The 20,782-nt window shown below is 39.9% G+C and overlaps 1 protein-coding gene across 5 annotated transcripts in view; it reads left to right on the top strand.

Moving 5' to 3' along the window:
- Window positions 1-20,782, top strand: part of arhgef1a (Rho guanine nucleotide exchange factor (GEF) 1a) — a 68,544-nt gene that overhangs the window by 16,706 nt on the left and 31,056 nt on the right. For 3 of the 5 annotated variants that reach the window (XM_035633290.2, XM_035633292.2, XM_035633295.2), the window contains exons 4-15: window positions 5,483-5,546; window positions 5,828-5,960; window positions 9,014-9,123; window positions 11,226-11,369; window positions 11,617-11,867; window positions 15,819-15,944; window positions 16,255-16,372; window positions 16,842-16,918; window positions 17,638-17,809; window positions 19,358-19,434; window positions 19,555-19,727; window positions 20,715-20,782. In XM_035633290.2, the coding sequence (XP_035489183.1) occupies window positions 5,483-5,546; window positions 5,828-5,960; window positions 9,014-9,123; window positions 11,226-11,369; window positions 11,617-11,867; window positions 15,819-15,944; window positions 16,255-16,372; window positions 16,842-16,918; window positions 17,638-17,809; window positions 19,358-19,434; window positions 19,555-19,727; window positions 20,715-20,782 (1,513 nt within the window). The remainder of the gene's footprint in view (window positions 1-5,482; window positions 5,547-5,827; window positions 5,961-9,013; window positions 9,124-11,225; window positions 11,370-11,616; window positions 11,868-15,818; window positions 15,945-16,254; window positions 16,373-16,841; window positions 16,919-17,637; window positions 17,810-19,357; window positions 19,435-19,554; window positions 19,728-20,714) is intronic. The other 2 variants (XM_035633291.2, XM_035633293.2) reach the window with 2 other exon arrangements.

Genomic DNA, 20,782 nt, shown 5'->3' with positions numbered 1-20,782 from the left:
GAAGCAAATATCTGTGTAGAATAACACGTGTAAAAGTGTTACTTGTGATGTCTAGCACACAAGGCTTGGACTCAAATGTACAACTCGGAAAGCACTTAAGTCACAATGTTCTTTAATGGTAAAAAAAATAGGTCAGTAAACGGGAAGGCGGCAGTCAGATCAGGCAAACACATCCATAAAGGAAAGAGGCAGAAACCTCAAATACCCCAACCCACTTTCGATTTAAAATTTTCAGAAATCCAAAGTGCCCCAAGTGAAATTACACTTACTAAGCACTTTATTATGATCACTGTGCACTTGCCTTTTCATTGAAATATCTGATCAGCCAATCATGTGGCAGCAGGGTAATTTATAAAATCCTGCAGATACTCTTCAGGAGTTCAGGTAATATTTGGTTAGACTTTTTCTGAAACTGATGATCACTGGGATTTTCAGACACAATAGTCTATTATTTTTTTACTCAAAAAACAACAAAAAACAAACATCCGGTGAGCAGCAGTTCTATGGTTGGAAACACCTTGTTAAGAAGAGGTCAGAGGGGAATGGTTAGACTAGTTGACTTGACAGTTTAAGACTGAAAAACATTTGCCTGGTGTAGCCAGACTAATACTCAAATACTTAATCTGGGACCTATCAGTTCATTTTCGGGCATTGCCAACGAACGCAGACGAATCATGTGACGTCTGTTGAGTGACGCGAAAATGTCAACAATCTAGAGCAGAGAGATGTCTGGGATGATGATTCCACAATTGTCTGTGAACCAATGTTGCCGTTTTTGTGGAGTCAAATGCTCGTTCATTAGCTGCAGCCTTGGTTGTTCGCTTCCGTCCGTGTCGTGGAATAAACCCCGCCCATTATCAGATAATCAGTTGTGATAGGACTGGCAAGTTTTCGGCCAGGGGAAATCACTTCTCAATGTAGGGGATCCAGACAAAGTCTGGCAAAGCAAATTTAAATGAGCTCCCAGAATTCGTATGGGACAAGGCTAGAAAAACATGGTCTGATGAATCAGGATTTCTGCTGAGGCAGCAGAGGGTACAGTCAGAATCTGGAGTCAACATCAGTAATCCATGGAGCCAACCTGACTTGTGTCAACAGTTCAGGCTGCTGTGGTGGTGTGAAAGTGTGGGGAATGTTTTCTTGACACACTTTGGGCCCTTAATACCAGTCAATCATAGTTTGAATATCACAGCATATCGGTGTGGTATTGCTGACCAACGTCATCTCTTTATAGGCACAGTTCACCACCGTTCCTTTAATTGCTACTTCCAGCACTTTACTGCTAAATGTCACAAAGCAAACATTCTCTCAAACTGGTTTCGTAAACATGACAGAGAGTTCAGTGAACATCAGTACTGAATGCAGTAGAACCTTTGGGATGTGGTAGAAGAGGAGACTGGCAGCATGGATATTCATGTGACAAATCTGACAATAATTTGATTACATTACAATAAGCAGATGCTTTTCTCCAAAGCATTCAACCATGAAGATATTACCCAAAAAGTGTAAGAATTAAGAGAGAGCATTAAAATTTGTGCAAGTGCTATATTTTAGATTCATTTTATTTATTGATTTTCAATTCTTTTGTTTTTTCTTAATTATTGTTTAATTCAAGAGTCTGTACAGTTGAGTTGTCAGTCTGTGACTGAAACCTTGAAGGGATTCTGTTGTCCTGATGTCAATGGGGAGCTTGTTCCAACATTGAGGAACCAGGACAGCAAACAGACAGGATTTAGTTGAGTGGTGGCTGCCCAACCCTCGCAGTGAGGGAGTAGCAAGCTGTTTGGCAGGAGTAGAGCGAAGTGGATGGGATGGGGTGTAAGGTTTGACCATGTCCTGGATGAAGGAAGGGCCTGAGCCATTAGCAGCACGGTATGCGAGTACCAGTGCCTTGAATTGGATTCGGGTGTGGAGGAGTGGTGTAGTGTAGGAGAACTTTGGTAGGTTGAAGACCAACCGGGCCGCTGCATTCTGGATGAGGTGCAGAGGTTGGATGGCAGACCAGCTAGGATGGATTTTGGAGTAGTTGAGACATGAGATAATAAGAGGCCTGCACCAATACCTGCGTTGCCTTCTGGTGAGGAACGGATGTATCCTCCTGATGTTTTGGAGGATGAATCTGCAGGAGCGGGCTGTCACTGCGTTGTCGGCAGTGAAGGACAGCTGGTCATCCAGTGTCACACCTAGGTTCCATCACCACAGAGTTATCAATGGTGATGGAGAGGTCAATGATGGGAGATGCCATCCCTGTGACGAAAATCATCTCAGTCTTGCCCACATTGAGCTTCAGGTGGTGTGTCAGCGTCCACTCAGAAATGTAAGCCATACAAGCAGAGATTCGTGCTGCCACCTGGCAGTCGTGATGCAGTCAACATGCAGAATCTCAAAGGAAAGTCTTCAACATCTGGTGGAATCTATGACATGAAAATCTGAGGCAGTTTGAGAACAAAGAGAGGACCTTCCCAGTATTAGTTTTTAATTCAATCCAATTCAATTTTCAATTCAATTTCATTTATATAGCGCCAAATCACAATATAAATTGTCTCAAGGGACTTTACATAGTGAGGTCAATATTACAGGGAAAACCCAACAAATCCCACAATGAGCAAGCACTTGGCAGCTGTGATTGACAAAAAAATCCCTTTTATCAGGAAGAAATCTTTGGCAGAACTGAACTCAGTTGTGGGTGGCCATCTGTCTCAACCGGTTGGAGTGAGGAGAGAAATGGGGAAGAGAGAAGAGGTGGGCAAAAAGAGGGGGAGAGGAGAGACAGGAGGAGAGAAGAGAGAGAGAGAGAGAGAACAGTTGTACAATCGCTGCTTTAATCTCTACCAGACGGATACTTATAATTACGGAAATAATAATTACACTTATAAATGCAATTATGTAATTATTATTATTATTAATAATAATGATGATAATAATAAAAATAAGAATACTAAGACGGGTTTGGATCTTACAGCTGTTCGGTCAGAGATACACTAGGAGAGAGAGAAAACAGAGTTAGTGACATGTAATGTAAATACATGGGGGCAGAGAAAGAGAGAGAAAGAGAGAGAGAGAGAGAGAGAGAGAGAGAGAGAGAGAGAGAGAGAGATGCTCATGATATAAGTTCCCCCAGCAGTCTAGGCCTATAGCAGCATAATAAAGGTTTTAAGTTTAACTTTAAATGTCTCCCATTCTACTTTTACTGACTCTGGGAACCACAAGTAGTCCTGAGTTTACAGAGCAAAGTGATCTATTGGGATAATATAGAACTATGAGCTCTGTAAGATATGATGGAGCTTGATTATTAAGGACTTTGTAGGTTAGGAGCAGGATTTTGAATTCTATTCTGTATTTTACAGGAAGTCAATGCAGAGATGCTAACACTGGAGAAATATGATCTATTTTTTTAGTTTGTGAATAAAATGGAGGCTTTTCACAGATTTACTGTGGCATCCAAACAGTAATGAATTACAGTAGTCCAGTCTAGAAGTGACAATCTCATGGACTATTTTTTCAGCATCCTTTTGAGATAGGATGTGTTACGTTTCTGATGTTCTTGATATTGCGCAGGTGGAAGAAGGCTGTCCTAGAGACTTGTTTTAGTCAAAGGACATGTCCTGGTCAAAGATAACTCCAAGGTTCGTCACAGTAGAGCTGGAGGCCAAGGTTATACCATCCAAGGTAACTGTATGTGTGTAATGTTAGTAATGTTTCTCTGAGGTGTTTAGTGCCGAGTGCAATGATCTCAGTTTTGTCTGAATTTAGAATTTAAAAATGATGGTCTTTAAGACAGTCCTGAAGTTTGTCTACCTGATTAGTTTCATTTGGCTTTATAGATAAATACAGCTCGGTATCATCTCTGTAGCAATGGAAATTTATTGCCCACAGGAAGCATATATATCTCACTTTTGTATGAATGTTCCTTTAATCCCAATGTGTTCTAGTCTCTGTAAAAGAATCTTGTGATCGATGGTATCAAATGCAGCACTAAGATCTAATAGGACGAGTAGAGAAACATGTCCACTGTCTGCGGCCATGAGAAAGTCGTTGGTCACCCTCAGCAGTGCTGTTTCTGTACTATGATGTTTTCTAAACCCTGACTGAAAGTCTTCAAGCAGATTATTACCTTGTAAATAGTCACATTACTGGTAGGCAACAGTTTTTTCGAGGATTTTAGAGACAAAAGGGAGGTTTGATATGGGTCTATAGTTAGCTAAGATATCTGGGTCTAGAGTGTTTTTTTGAGCAGAGGTTTAACTACTGCCACCTTAAAGGCCTTTGGTAAATAGTCTGTTAATAGAGATAAATGTATCTGATCTAATATGGAACTATTGATTAAAGGTAATACAACCTTAAATAGCCTTGATGGAATACGATCTAAAAGGCAGATGGCTATAATTTTACCATAACTACATTCATCATTAGCCAGCAGTTTTCAATAGGATTCAACGTGGCCTGCTCTGGCCCCAGGGATACAGACTATGGTCACTGGTTTCGCTAACTTCACGTTCTTCAAATAGAGTCGCCAATGATAAGAGTTGTTTCCTCAGTGGGTGTGTCGAGAGGGGAGAATTTATTAGAAACGTGAAGTGGTTGCTGGTGAACCATGGGCTTCAGTTTAGGACCATGCCTCTTACTGCTTCTTATTGCCGACAGTCACCCAGCCGCAGTGTCTCCAGGCTGCTCGGGAGCTGCTGATGGACCGCAAGAAGCTACACTGGAGCGGCTCGCAGCGACTAGAGTGGACTGATTACTAACAGTATCAGCTAATGATTTACTCTCCATGGTGCAGAGTCGTGCTTCTAACAGACTGAGCCTGGCCTCCATCCTGGCAAACAAACTACACTTATTACAAGTATGATTATCGCTAAAGGAGGCAGAGGAGTAACTAAACATGGAGCACACAGAGCAAGAGACAGCAGGAGAGGGTGAGTCGCTCAAAGAGGGAGAGAGCTGTGATTGTTTAGACTAAACAAGGGCAAGTGGAGCGGATAGTTATCCCAATAGTTAGAGGAAACCGCAGTGTTAAAGAGAGACGACGATGAGCAGTGGATAAACACAGTTCACAGAAGCAACAACAACTGGAAGTGACACAATAAGTTAACGCGAGAGTACTACCGTGCTGTTCCTAATGAAGTGCTTTGTTGTATTTGGATCAGTTGTATTAGCTTAAGGACCTCATTGAAATTATAATACTTTTGACACTATCACTGACTCTGTTGCATCTGTGCTGATTTATTTGGCCCTGTGTGTGTTAACTGCCTTTTAAATTTGACTCAGACATTCTGCATCCAGCTATGGGCACTGAAGATACAGTTTATCAGGATATACATTATTAATTTGCCACTCTGATTAACCTTTTTTGTTCTTTTGTGTTTTTTTGGTTATTTGTATGTTGGTGTGTGTTTATGTGGTTATGTGTTATTATCTCTTGTTTTTACAACAAGTTAAGTTGTAACATCATACATTGTTCTTTGGTCCTTTATTAAAACAGCAGCAGAAGACAGTGCTGTTGAGGAATAACTCAGCTTTGCAGAATGTCACACTGCGTGCAAAAAGTAAGACACACATACAATGTAAGATTATACTCAGTCTCCTACTACTTCATCTATTTCTCCTTTTGACTCTTTATTCTCCTGTTCCTCAAAATGTTGTGCTCCTCTACATAATCAGACAAATTTTCTTCCTTTTACTCTTCTTTGTTTTCTCTTCCCTCTAAGCATCCTGCTCTTGCTGCTATTAATCTCGTCTCCCTCCTCCCTATTTATTTCCCTCATTATCTCCTCCTTGTCTTGCCCTCTGTCCTCTACCTGCCTACCATTTTTTTTCTTTCCCTTAGCACCAGGAATGCGTGAACGTCCGACTTCAGCCATCTACCCTTCTGACAGATTCCGACAGTCCCTGCTCGGATCCCGCCGTGGTCGCTCCGGTCTATCCCTGTCCAAGAGTGTGTCCACCAACAACATTTCAGGGTAAGCCTCACTGTCATCGACCAGTAGCTACTATACAATCTAAGGCAAACATCGAAACCCAAACAAAGTCACAGGCAGCTAAGTCACAATTCTCTTAGATAGACACTTCAATTCTCTCTGAAGTCCTACGAAGGGGTGAGGTATAGCCGAGCCCATGTTCACAAGGACAACAACTCTGTACTGTATCCCACTGCACCTGTCATTTCTTTCTTTCTGCGTTTATTTTGGCCGGATATGCTGGTTGGGCTGGTGGGAGCCTCTTACGGTCATATAGGTCTCTCTCCGGCCCCTCTGCATTCTGGGCTGCTGGCCATTGTATTCCCAATTTGGAAGCAGCCTGTTTTCGCAGTGGGAACATGGCTAGGGGTCAAGCAGTGATGTTTGAGCATGTTTAGCGCCCATGCAAGCTATGCACATAGGATGATAGTCCTTGCCTGAGATGGATGCTCCACATGACGTGGGGCACAGGCGGGATGCAGCCTCTTTAACCTTTGGTTATGACGCTTTGGCAGGGGTAGTGGTCGAAGACATGGTGACTTGAAAGGGAGAAAGTAGAAAACACTTAGCCTTACGAGGCGCGCCTCAGCACGTTAGCCTGTTGGATAAAAGCGTTAGCACAGGGTTTGATGTCCGAGCTAACTACAAGCCTTAAGAGTTCTGACTCGCTGTGACATGTAAGCTTAACTCGTAATCAATCAATCAGACTTTGCAAAAATGCAACACAAAGTATATATAAAAAATATACCCCCCCTCCCTTCCACAGACACACAAACACCCACCCACACACACACACAAACACACACGCACACACACACACACACACACACACAAATACTCAGTCAAAAGAAAAGTGAATAGAATAAAAATAAATAAATAAAGATAGAAATGCACACATATATATGTATATATATATATTCATATAAAATAATAGAAAAATAAAATTCAGGGTTCATTAAATATATTGTATTAAAAAAGAGAATAGATAAAAAAAATAAAAAAATTTAAGTAATAACATTATATTAAATTAAGCCTATATATAGATGTATTAAATAGTAAAAAATTGTCAAATATAAATAAAAGCCAGGACAAATTAAAAAACTAAGTAAAATTCGATTAAAAGCTAGGTTAAAAGGTAGGCTGTTCCAGAGACGTTGGCCATAGTAGAAAAAAGATGCCTCACCGTGGGTTTTAGTTTTAACTTTAAACTTTTTAAATAAAGGCCACTACAAAACAACGGTCTTGGGCCTTCTTATCTGATAGATAGGAAGGGCCAAGACCATTAAAAGCTTAACAACCAGTAGAAGGGCTTCAAAATTGATTCTGAAGCTGACAGCCAATGCAAATTAGGAGACTGTAAAATGGGTGTAATGTGAGTCCTCTTTTCTGGTCTTGGTCAACACGCATGCGGCTGCCGTAACACGTTTGCCGGAGGGAAAAATGCTACACAGTCGCCAGTGCACCTGTAAGTAAAAACAGAGTAGCTGGTGGAACAGTTCGCCTGTATGACGATTGAGTAAAATTTTTGCACAGGACTTACAAATCCAAACTGAAGCCAGGAATTGCATTTTGCGACGAGGTCCTTAACGGTGCATCTACAAACTGTTGAGCAGATGATCCAAGCTAGCCTAGATAAGCTGAGGGTGCTTTGTGTAGTTCCTTCACAGGAAGGAAGATAGAATGATTCAAGGGGGGTGAATCGACTGTGGTAGTATGACATTTTGATCTGACTGTTACTGACAGACGTGGTGACATTGGAGCTTCCAAAGTTGGTTACACCAGGGCAATTTCCCATAGTGAAACACGGAACAAAGTTAGAAAAAGAACCCTGCCCCCGCTGAATAATCTTAGCCCTAGTGGGGACAAAATTCATCCCTCCTCAAAGTGATAGACCATATACAATATAATTTTTTTAAAGTAAGTAACCCGCTGTAACGTGAACAGTCTATAGTGCGATAGAACGATAAAATCCGAAATGGACCACGGACTGTCATCGCTCATGTTCATGAGACAATGACATTGTGGCTATTTTACCTAATGATCCTGGTTCCATTAGCTTAGATCAATGCTCAGCTTTTCAGAATGTCACCAAGCACAAATATTTGGAAGAGGGATTTCATTTTTGCATGTTTGTTTTGTTGTACATGTGTAGCGGTGATCAGCAAGTCCAATGCTGGGCAGTGCAGTGTGTGTAAACCTCACTCGCAGACACCGTAAGAGATGTGCTAGCGATAGCCACTAGCACCCATGAGTTTAAGCCTCCTTGCTAGTTCTTCCCGTTTGAAGCCACTCCCGTGACACATGATCGAACCATCCCCCACTGTGCTTTTTTCACAAATTGCACCCTGCTATCAATAATGAATTACAGAAGTTCAGTCTAGAAGTAACAAATGCATGGACACATTTTGAGATGAGATGTTTCTAATAATCTTTATATTGAGCAGGTGACTAAATGCTGTCCTAGAGACTTGTTTATTGTGAGTCAAAAATAAGTCCAAGGTTCCTCACAGTAGAGCTGGAGGCCATAGTATGCCATCCAAGGTAACTTTATGCTCAGTTAATGTTTCTCTTCATCCAGGCTTTTTTTTCAAACCTGAAGTTTGTCTACCTGATTAGTTTCATCTGGCTTTATAGATAAACTGAGTATCATCTGCATAACAATGAATAGCATTGGCTCTTTCTGATAATTTTGCCAAGGGGAAGCATATATAGAGTAAAAGGATTGGTCCCAGCACAGAACCCTGTGTAAATCCATGATCCTTCCAGTGCTGTTCCTTTAATCCCAATAATGTGTTCTAGTCTCTGTAATAGAATCTTGTGATCTATAGTGTCAAATACATAACCAAAATCTAAGAGGACATTTAGATTTGTACAGTAATTTTCAAAACCTGATAACATCCTGTTGAAAACATACATGACTGATGCTTTCTTAAGCTGATGTATCATAAAAAAGTTACATTGCTCATAATTCCATTTTTCCTTCCCTTACAAAAATGAAATAGATAAAGTCTGAGATGCTCATTAGTTATTACACATTGTGTTTGTGTGTGTTGTAGGACCCTGAATGACGACTCTCCCCTGGGGCTGCGTAGGATCTTGTCCCAGTCCACAGACTCCCTCAGCTTCAGGACCAGAGCTATGTCAGTGGAGTCTCTCAATGATGATGGTATAAGTGCATTCAAAATATACATTTTGAAACATCACTAAGAATTTAGTGTAATCCACTCATTTTTCCCAATAACAAAATATACATTTTCTACTTTTGTTGATTTGGAAAAAATCTAAAGTTTTTTTTCAATGTCTAATTTTCAGACTTGTAAACATTTGTCATTCTGACTTGAGGTCTTGAAAGAATGAACTGCTGAGATTTCACTCAGCTCATTAAATGAGATTTGTACAACAGTCATGTTTTTTTTTTCTTCCTACACTGTATATAAAAATAATACTAACTAACATAAAGTGTTACGGTTTTTAAGTGTTCTGGACCAACTGAGACGAAAAAGGGCAAAATAAAGTTCTTACCAAAAGGCACAAACATAGGATGCCGATACAAAAAACAAAATAATCAGGTGGCGATGGCAGGAAGTAGGCTGGCTCAAGGAAAGACAGCATCAGAATGGAAGTGAAGCACACACTGGAAAATAGGTAAAAAGAGAACATGAGTCACCAGGAAACCTGAGCACAACTAAAGCTATCCAAGCACTAGAGAGAGAAAAAACACTGTTGCATTACGGAATTATCTGATGCAGAAGTGGTGATTGTCGCCAGGTGTGTCTCATCAGTAGTGAAACATAGAGAAAGTAAACCATGCCTCCTGCCGCTCACACTGCAACGAGGAGAACACAAAGGGGAGGGGGAGAAGAAGAGAAAGAAGAAAAATGTATTCAATGTATCACAGCCACTGGGAGCTGGAAGTTCTTCATGTCAAATGAAGAACTGACAAGAAAATTTAAAAAGAAAATCAAATCCATCTTTAATGGCTTTAAAGCTTAAGGTTATTGAACTTGTTTTCTTTCTTAGCTCAGTTTAGCATCCACATTGAAATAACTATTCAACCCAAGTTCAGCGAGCTCAGTTTTAAGGCAAATTTGGAGCATTGGCTTCTGAGTTGTACAAACATAAAATGATTTACATTGTGCAACATAGTAACATGCCCGGGAAATCCGTTGACATCTTGAAAACAGCCCTGTCACCCATCAATGTAACCCTTTCTCTCCATTGTCAGTGCCAAAAGTTGTAACCATAAATGTGTTTGTGTGTGTATTCTGTGTATATTCTATGTTCTGTCTGTAAGTATGGAAATCAATGTGCAAAATTAAATCCACTCTTATGTACTCACAAAAGTCTAAAAAACTAAAACCTAAGGCTAACATTACAAAAAAGGTAATAATAATAACAACGGGGTTATAAATTATAATTATAAAGGCGTCCCTTCTCTGACGCACCCTGACTTTCTCCTGCCGTCTTGTGTGGTGAATCACTCCAACCACACATGCTCCCCACACTTACCAGGCAGAATAATTTAACATGGATATATAACTGCCTCTCATCCAAACATCCAAACACACATTGACAGTGCTTACATTGCTTTTTTTCTTATTTTCTGTAATTCAATCAGGAGAGACTTTAATTGAAAAACAAAATGTTACTGCCATACACAACAAGGAGAAAAATATGCAATATACTTTAAATTAGTCTATTTGTTAGGTCATGACCTCACTATGTAAAGTGCCTTGAGATAGTGTATGTTGTGATTTGGCGATATACAACATTTTTTTATGGAATTGAATTAAATATTTTGAGCCCTTGTGACGTCATCATGATTGAAAGAGGGTGAGGCTATGCGTAGTGTAGGTGCCCCCTCTACCTACTGGCTCAGAGAGGGTCACCCATCAACCAGGGCTCCTCCAGTCTGTTAGCCGATATGACCTTGAGCAAGACACTAAACCCTAAAAAATTGCAACTGCCTGCTGTGCCAGCAATATATGAATGATGTGTGATAGGAAAAGTGCTGTATGAAGACACTGTATAAATGTGTGTATGAATGGGTGAATGTGACTGTACTATAAAGGGCTTTGGGTCCATAACAAACTAAAGTAGAAAAGCGCTATATAAATACAGTCCATTAATATTTACCTTTTAACCAGATAACTTCGTCGCAAAGGCATGACAGAAAAGAAGTTGTCTATTCATACCTTGATAGTGCAATGTAGAGCTCTTAAATATGTTCCAGTCTGATTTTCATGCTGATCGTTTTCTCTTGTTTAGGAGACATCTATTATCATTCACTGCTGGAGGAGATAGAACTGGAGTGCCAGGACTTTAAGGCTGATTCATGGAGCATGGCTGTGGACGGCGGCTATTTGCAGACACATCGCAAAAATGTCATCAAGAGGCAGGATGTCATCTATGGTGATACAAAAATCATCAATTCTCCAGCAGTAGTTTATTGACACTTGACACAGTAGTTCTTCTCCACCTGATAGTCCACATACATAGACACTATTTACTGTCGCTAGAATTGGTGAAAAAGTGCAGTGCCCTCTCATTGCATATACTATATGATTTATACACTCTGTTATGTGTGTGTGTGTGTGTGTGTGTGTGTGTGTGTGTGTGTGTGTGTGTCCGTGTGCACGCGTGTGCATGTCCTTTTCAGAACTGATTCAGACAGAGCTTCATCACATGCGAACACTGCATATCATGGAAAGGGTGTTTCAGCAGGGCATGCTGGAGGAGCTTCAGCTGGAGCTCAGCACTGTGCATGCCATTTTCCCCTGCTTGGAGCAGCTGATCAGGATACATTCTCATTTCCTGGCACAACTGCTCCTGCGGCGCAACAACAGCCTGCAGTGTGGATCGAGCTGCAACTTCACCATTCACCAGCTGGGGGACATACTGTTACACCAGGTGACTGCCAAGCATTCTCACATACACATACAAACAGATCAACAGATACAATGGTCTGTACACTTTGAGATTGCTTTTAGCAATGAAAAGTGCTCTATAAATGAAATTTATTATTATTATTATTATTATTATTGTACTATGAAGCAGGATTTGCGGTTCTAGGTAACTTCAGGTTTAACTCTGGGTTTTCAGTCCTATGAAGCTGGAAGCATGTGTCCACCACTTGATTTTAACAAAGATTATTTAATTCCCAACAAAATCCCTGAGTGTTTCCCTGAAAGCTTTTTTTTGATAAATAGAAATAAAAAACGAATTTTATATATTTTATTAGATAAATTATCCACACAGTGAATGAACAATTCAGTCTGATTGACTTTATCACACATTAACTACGCTTGTCTGGGCTTTAGCAGCAGAAACAAACTGACATTATTACTACATTGCTGAAGGTAAAATGATTCACTCAGTGGTAAGCTTGATAAAATTCCTCGTTTTGATTTGTTTTGTTTACAGTATATAATTAGGAGGACCTTTGAATATCAAACATTATTTTGCGAATGCTTTCGTTTAATCTTATTATTTACATTTACTTCATAAATGTCAATACCAACTTTTCCCATAACACAAAATTTCACAAAACTAATTTCACATAACATTTTCCAAAAAACCATGTCAGGAACCACAACATTTCATTGCATTTTGTAAAATACAACTCAAAATGAACAAAATATTTTACAAAACATAACATTTCATAAAACACATCCCACAAAAAATAGGAACATTTCTTATAACACAACCTTTCACAAAATGTGGGAAAAAAACACATTTTACATAACAAAATTCACAATTCATATTTCACGAAACATCTTTCACATTATATATTTCACAAAACACATTTCACAAACACTCCATAAAATAGCAAAACTTCCCCAAAAAACATTTTCCAACAAACAACATTAAATTAACCAGAGCATATCCCAAAGCATAAAATTTCCCAAAACATAACATTTGGTGAAACACAACATTTTGACAAAACAAAGCAACATTTCATGATCTTAAGCAGAGAATCCATTCAGAGAGAGCCATTCAATCCACTGCAGCCCCCTAATTAACTTCTTAACACTAATGCCCTGGAAGCTGTCAACAACACGCTGGCGCAGTCACAGCTTGGCACTGCTACTCTCCGCCGCTCCTTCACCGTCCAGAGCAGCCCACTTCTCTGCCCCAGCAGCAGCTCTACGGGGCAGGAGGATCACCATCATCTCAGCTTTATCCAGCATCCAGTCGCTCTAGAAGTTGCTTCGAAGCAACAGCTCTTCGGGCCTCGTGGGCCGTGGCCAACACCGGTTACAAACCTATGACGTCACTTGGAGACGCAGTGAAGTACAATTACTGACTTTGTCTTTCTTTCTCCTGCTGTTCAATCTCTCTAAATGTGAAAGCCAAATCCTTGCGGCTACTGTAGACACGTGCATCCAAAGTTAGTGTGTCCGGGTCAAACCCGGCTGCTGCCAGTCCGCTAAAATGCTCATTTGCTCCGCAAAGAACCAGCAACTACAGCATCCTCCATAGCTCCCATACAAACGCTCAAGGCTGTGGGTCGCTGGTCTTCAACTGCTTACAAACCTTAACTCTGACGTGAAACTATGGTCATCCTTGATGCTCGAAAATGTATGAGTGCTCTGTGAATCTGCTGGTTCAACAATAATTATTGTGGCTTAATTGCTCAGGCTTCCTCTATCATATGTCTTGGCTGCTGCTCTCCCTGCCTCTGACTGTCCATGTTATCACATGGGGGGTGAGGAGGCGTGCTCTCCCTACCTCAGACATTCCACATACGTGGAAGGGCAGCGAGGTCCCAGAACAGAGCAATACTGCCAAATATAAGCAATTGCGATTATTGAAATTAGTTAATTTTGACAAAAGTGGTCCTGACTGAACTACATTTCACAAACCCATTTCAATAAAACTTGACATTTTACAAAACTCCTATCCCATATAACACTGTCACAGTCATAACACAGTAAATGTTAAATTGACTCTAGTTATATAGCACTTTTCTTCTTGGTCTTATTGACGACTCAAAGCGCTTTACAGTAAAGTACAGTCCCATTCACCCATTCAGTCACATTCATACACTGCCGGATGAGCCACTGCCACCTGTAACATTTTACAAAACACAGAAGGCAGAATAAATTCCTCATGAAGTACAGACACTGGTGGTGATGGTTGTATATGACTTGCTGAGACTGATGAAGAGAGGAACCTGAAAAGTCAATCTATGTTTAATCAGGCAAACTCCTTGAGATTAAAAATCTCTTTTTCAAGAGTGGTGTTTGTAGCGCCCCCTAATGGCTGATCTTTGCCAAATTTGGTCCAAATTTGGCCACAGATCGGACGAAAAACGTAGGACTTTGAAATTTAGTAGGTTTTCAGGTTTCGAAATACATTTTTAGCGGAATTGGGCGTGGCTTACATCATATGCTTCAGCTTGATTCAAGAAACGTGTGAATGTAAGGTGTTTAAATGTGCGATGTATAATGAGGGATTTTGCGCACGGTCTAGGAGGAGTTCGAAAGTGGGTTTCCAATAAATCGCCATTTTGCGGGCAGAAAACTGCAGGAGAAAATAAGCGTGGCCTATCTAAGGACATTCAGCTTTATTCAGTGAATGAGTGGATATAAGGTTTAGAAATGTGCGATTTACGAAATGGGAGTTATAGGGCAAAACACAGGTTTTTAATTGTAGCGCCCCCAAGTGGCAGGTGTGTGTCAATTTTTGTGCCTGAGGTGAGTGCAGGGTCCTGGACCAGTCCTAAAAATGGCACCACTCCACAATGCACGGTTTATGCTGTTGCAAGACTATTAGCTTTGGAATAATTAAAAAGTACAAAAAACAATAGGGTTCCCAGCACTGCTGGAACTGGGAATCGCGTTGCTGCTTGAAAACGTGGTTCGCAGCCCTCGCTGGCGTTGGCTTGGACCCTTACAAAGAAAAATAAAAGTAAAGTGCCTTGAGACGATGTATGTTGTGATTTGGTGCTATACAAATAAAAAAATTGACAACAATATATCATAACACAATACTATTTCTTAAAACACAACATTTCACAAAGCACATTTTGTGGAAAAGAACATTTCACAATACAACATTTTTACAGAACCCTGAGCTGCCACCAGGGTCAAAACTGATTACCCCTTCAACTCCCTCCCTAGAGGGTATTCATTTGTTGCTGCTATGGCAACTGGTTTTGTCACACATCTAAAGGTTTTTATAAATGTATACTACATCCCACATATGTACTCAGTACTAATGATGACAACTATTGTAGTTTGTCTTGATTGCTCTAACAGTTTATCCCCTCTTTCAAAACAGGTAACTTACAGACGTAAACAGAACTGTCCCAAATGACACAAAAAACATTCAACACATGCAGCAAAAATAAATATTTCCCTCAAACGCCACAAGATGTAGATAAATTAATATCTTCTTTCTATCACAGAATACAGTAATCAATATCAACCAGTTCAGCCTTACTCTCATTTGCCTGTGCCATTGCTACCAAAAGAGGCAAGCAAGTCTATCACAGCAATGGTATATATTATTTCCTCCCAAAACGATTTTATACAACCTTCACTCCGCTCTGCACTTTAAAAAAAATAAAGGTTTTAAGATGCCCTATTGAAATATAGTAACAATTTGACATTTTTTCAAATAAAGTTTCATTTATTTGATTGTTGTCTGCCATGGCAACATGCCTCGCGTTAAACCTATCCACCTTTCGCAGCATGGGTTAACTGCGAATTTACCCCTGATGCCACAAAGTTACTCCTGAAGTTATCCTATTAAGCCAGTGATCTCACTTAGTAGTACAGGCCTCCGGTTTTTGAACAGCATTTATCTGATTACTGTACATTTTGTTTACACACAAACAAAATGTTTTTCTGCTAGTTCTCTGGCCAGTGTGCAGATGACATGCAGAAGACCTATGCTGAGTTCTGTAGCCGCCACTTGAGGGCTGTGAAATTGTACAAGGAACTGCTGGCCAGAGACAAGCGGTTCCATTGCTTTATACGGGTGAGTTTATACATAGGATGGTAACAATATGGAGAGTTCATTCTACCACGTAATTAGGGGTCCAAGCCAGCGGGGGCTGGGAAGCGCGATTGCAAGCAGCAACGCAGTTCCCAGTTCCAGCAGTGCTGGGAACCCTGGTGTAGGATGTAACTCTAACCCTGTTGAATCCATTTATAGTTATTTAGGTTTTAACTCTTCCCTTTTCATCTGTTTTACCCTTCTGTTACTGTAGTGACAGATTATAAATGCCATAGGTGCCTTACAAATACAATGTAAAAGAAATGACAAATGTTTCTCTGTTTCTGGGCAGAGGGTGAGCCGAGGACACTTGCTACGTTGTCATGGGGTTCAGGAGTGCATCTTGTTGGTGACTCAGCGGATCTCCAAGTATCCTGTCCTTATTCAACGCATTCTGGAATACACCACTGGTGAATCTTCCCTCACAATTGCTTCATTACCAGTCTATTTTCAGTGCAAAATCAAATACTGCAAAAGAAAGTTTAATTAATCCAGTTACTTACAGTTTTAAAATCAGGCAACAATAGACCTGAACACGGAAAGGATGACTTATATCCACTTACACTCCACAGGGTTTGGCAGCACATGTAGAATATATAATATAATATAACATCTTGGCACTTTTGCACCACTTCACGACCAAAACTAAAGCTGTACCTATGATCCAAACAGAGTTTGTGCCAAGAAAGAAAGCTATAGCCAAGAAATAATGACAAAGTGGAACTTTAAATGCTAAGTTTGGTGACTCTTAATGTAAACAAAACTGTCACCAACCAAAGCCATACAAAAACAATGATAAATTCAAAGAGCAGATCATTTAGCCGTCTATAGACAGTAATGACATAATTATGGTTAATTGTTTGTCTGTTTCTCTTCCAGAGGATGAGGAAGAGGCCTCCAGTCTGGCCCAGGCTCTCACCATGGTCAGAGATCTTCTTAGTTCAATAGACCAGCAGGTACCAAAGTGCTTTTTGATTATGGGAATGGACATCCCACCCCCACCTTTAACATTGGTGTTAGGATTGGCATTCAGTAAATAAATAAGTTTGCACTTCTCTAATCAAGCAGATTAGAGACTTAATGCAACACAACAAACAAATATTCCATGCTATGCCATAGACCTGATATTCAAACATCACTAAAAACCTTTGAAATTTAACATTGTCATTGTCTTAAGATTAGATTGACCTAATTTGAAGTCAATTGAATGAGTGCCTTAGGGCGAGTTCATCAAAGTACGAAGTAAAGAATTGGCAAAAAAAATACCTCAAAATTTTGCTAATAAATAAAAAAAAGTGGATTCCCTGTTGGGATAGAGTTTCACTCCAATAGGTTTTTTAAGTCTCAGTCTTGGTAATGTAGTCATCTGGGACTTCCCTGGTCTGGCTCACTTAAACACTATCAAACTGGACTGGTCAAAGGTCAAAAGGTCCTTTGCAGAAATCTTATTATTTATTCAAATCTTATAATCATTATTATTAGTATTTAATTAAATCAGTCAGAGGTTGCAGATTCTCCAGAAAATTACTACATGCAGTTTTATTTTTAACCAGTTGTCTAGAAACCCTTCTACAATATTCCATTTAAACCCAATCAAATTAATGTGGTTCATTCATGTTCGTTAATACACTATTTTGGACTCGAACTGGACAATGACTTTTATCCTGGTTGGCAGATGGGGGAAATGGAAAAAACACAACGGTTGCAAGAGATACAGCTCAAGTTGGACCCACGGGCTCAGGCCAGAGTAAGGGATGGTGGAGTTTTCAAGCCTGGAGAATTGCTCCGCCGGAGACTTGTCCACGAAGGCACCCTTTTCTGGAAAACTCAGGGATCCCGGCTCAAAGGTAAAAAAAAAACAGAAAATTTTTCTTTGTGAACTGTAGGTGAACTTACAGTATGTAGCCCTCCTGTACAAGGACCAATATCCTTCAGACGCAGTCTGGTGCTAAAGGGAAAATAGTACTTTAGGTTGACAATTCTTAATGCTCCAGTCATGGGCACTAATCACTATGTTACTGGTAAATTAATATAGCTTTCAAGCTGTGGGGGAGATAAAACACGGAGAGTGCTTCATCTTTGTTACTTTGTACATTTTCAATGTCCGTCTCAACCTCAGGACAACACAACACTCGGCCCATTACCTGACATTATATTACTCTGCATATCTTAACAATAACACTGGAGGCAATGTGCACCATATTATGTAGTATCTGATCTAAATAAAAGAAGATAACACAATATGCATAAACTTGCAAAAATAAATCTTATTTTATAATAGCATTTTGGTTTACCACTCCTTACACTATTTCCTGCTCCCATCTCAAACACAGAAGTTCTTATCTGAATAAACCACAGAACATATTAGCTATGTAGTTCACTCTGGCTCAACGGTTGTGTTGTGAATGGCCCCTGTTAAATAAAATAAAATAAACTAGATGCCTTGTACTGGTGCTGACTATAAATAACACTGCTATTGAAGAAACCTACCCCCTAAATTATAAAAAAATTGAGAAACTTAACTCTCAAAATACAAATGTAATAACTTTGATCAGGAATCAGATCTTAAGTAAAGGTGTCTTTGGTCAGCCAGTAGCTACCTTTGCAGCGGCTGCCTGACAGCGGCAAGGTTTTCCGGAAGCAGGATGCAACTACACCATCATGGCACCATTGTGGCGGCAATATCTAAACCTAACAACTTACACAATGCAACAAAGGCTGCTGCTATCCATCTACTATAATCTCAACATGTAGCTAAAAAGTAGTAGGTTGTAGCCTAACATAGAGGTAATGGTACGGAAAAAGAAATGGTCAATAAAGCAATCTATTATCATAATTATTAGCCCAGACTCGATAGTCAGATTTTGAAGCAGTTGTTCCAATATGTTTCTATTTATTAATATTAGTTTGCTCTCAGCTTGTAAATAATTGTAAATTATAACCACAAGATAACTAGAAACACTTTTTCAAACTTGTTTCAGGGTAGTTTGTGACTATAGACAGCAGAAGTCAGCCTTGTTCACAACAGCAATATAATATCAGGTGTCTAGAGCATGGAGGAGAAAGGACATGACAATAACTCAGCTGTGGAAAGCAACAGTCATCAATACGCCCACTTGCTCGCAATGAATCCTCCGAAGATTCTCTTGCTGTATTCTCACATGGGCTCATTCAGATATTCTCCAGACATTTTAAAAGGGGGCTGACAGGAAAAGTAATGGGGAATGTCCAGAGCCACATGTCACATACAGCCCCTTTGGAGGAGTTCAGGACGATGTCCGGACTACAGTGCATGCCTGAAAGCAGTTCATGTATTCAATTATACTGTATACTGGAATGTGTTCTGATGTGTGCCTGCATATTGTGTGTGTGTGTGTGTGTGTGTGTGTGTGTAGATATACAGGTCTTACTGATGACAGACATCCTAGTATTTCTGCAGGAGAAAGACCAAAGGTACATCTTCCCAAGTCTGGTAAGAAAAGGAATCACACACCAAAACTGATTTCACATTTGTTTAGCAGATGATTGAAAGAACAGCTATTCATGCTGCTGCTCTTTAACCCTTCCTCTCTCTCTCTGCTGTGTGATCCAGGACAAACCTCCAGTACTGTCCCTCCAGAACCTGATAGTAAGGGATATAGCCAATCAGGAGCGAGGCATGTTCCTCATCAGCGACTCCTCTCCTCCTGAGATGTACGAGATCCATGCTGCCTCAAAAGAAAACAAAGATGTCTGGATACGCCATATTGAACGCACAGTCAGCAAGTGGGAAAATACACTAACACATACAAACATAGTGTGTCAATGTTGTCCACAGCCTTACAGTTAACCTTGATAAAAAAATGTGAATGAAAACACCAAGAAAGAGTGATTAGAATAGTGATTGTGGAATAACATTTTGGAGTATTGCTGTTAAGTAGTTTTTGTGTCCGGGCAAATGTTTCTAACCTTAAGAAGTTGCTATGCAGGTGCACCAAGGTATGGCTCTACAGCCCCCTGTTGGCAACTTCGAAGATGGCTGATTTTAATTATTGGAAATATGGCAGTTGGGGCACAGCTGAGTAAATGCCCTGAAAGTCCCCTGTCCAATACTTGATACCACAGATTCACTTGAAGACTTCTGTCAGGCTTCTCTCAAACACAATGTATGAAGTAAATACAAACCTTAAACAGTTTATTCATAAATATTATCCCAACATTATGTGTCAGACAGATATAAACGGCATTAACAGCTGTTGTTTTTCTAAAGAAGACATCAACATGGAGCAGATTCCCAAAATTCAACACAGCATGATGTCAACCTGAAATAATAAAACACATAATGCTCCTGTTCAGCCGTTATGACATTTTTAAAGAAAAGAGTATGTCCTAAATAGGATTTCTGGTTTTGACATGGTACTGTTAAGCACAATGCTCTATTAAATTCAATTTCAATACAGTTTTATTTGTATTGTGCCAAATTACAACATACATTTTCTCAAGGCACTTTACATAGTGAGGTCTCAACCTCACTAAATTACAGAGAAACCCAACAGTTCCCACAATGAGCAGCACATGACAAATTTGGAGACAAAAAATCCTAAACCCAAGTTGTAATAATCCACAATTTTTCTTTTCAATGATATGATCTGTGTGTGTATTGTTGTTGCATTTTTTACAACAAAATAAAATAGCAGCAAAAAACCAACAAAAAAACACAGCATTGGCCATCACTTAACAGGATTGTTGTTGTCTGTGCTTTTGTGTCTTTAGGTGCCCATCAAGACTGGAGTTTCCCCTAATAGAAACTGAACAAAAGGCTCATCTGAGGAGACTCAAAG

This window comes from Scophthalmus maximus, chromosome 5 (genome assembly GCF_022379125.1).
Source record: "Scophthalmus maximus strain ysfricsl-2021 chromosome 5, ASM2237912v1, whole genome shotgun sequence".
Lineage (NCBI taxonomy): Eukaryota > Metazoa > Chordata > Actinopteri > Pleuronectiformes > Scophthalmidae > Scophthalmus > Scophthalmus maximus.
Note: the sequence above shows the minus strand (reverse complement) of the source record. Positions and strands in the feature narration are given on the sequence as shown.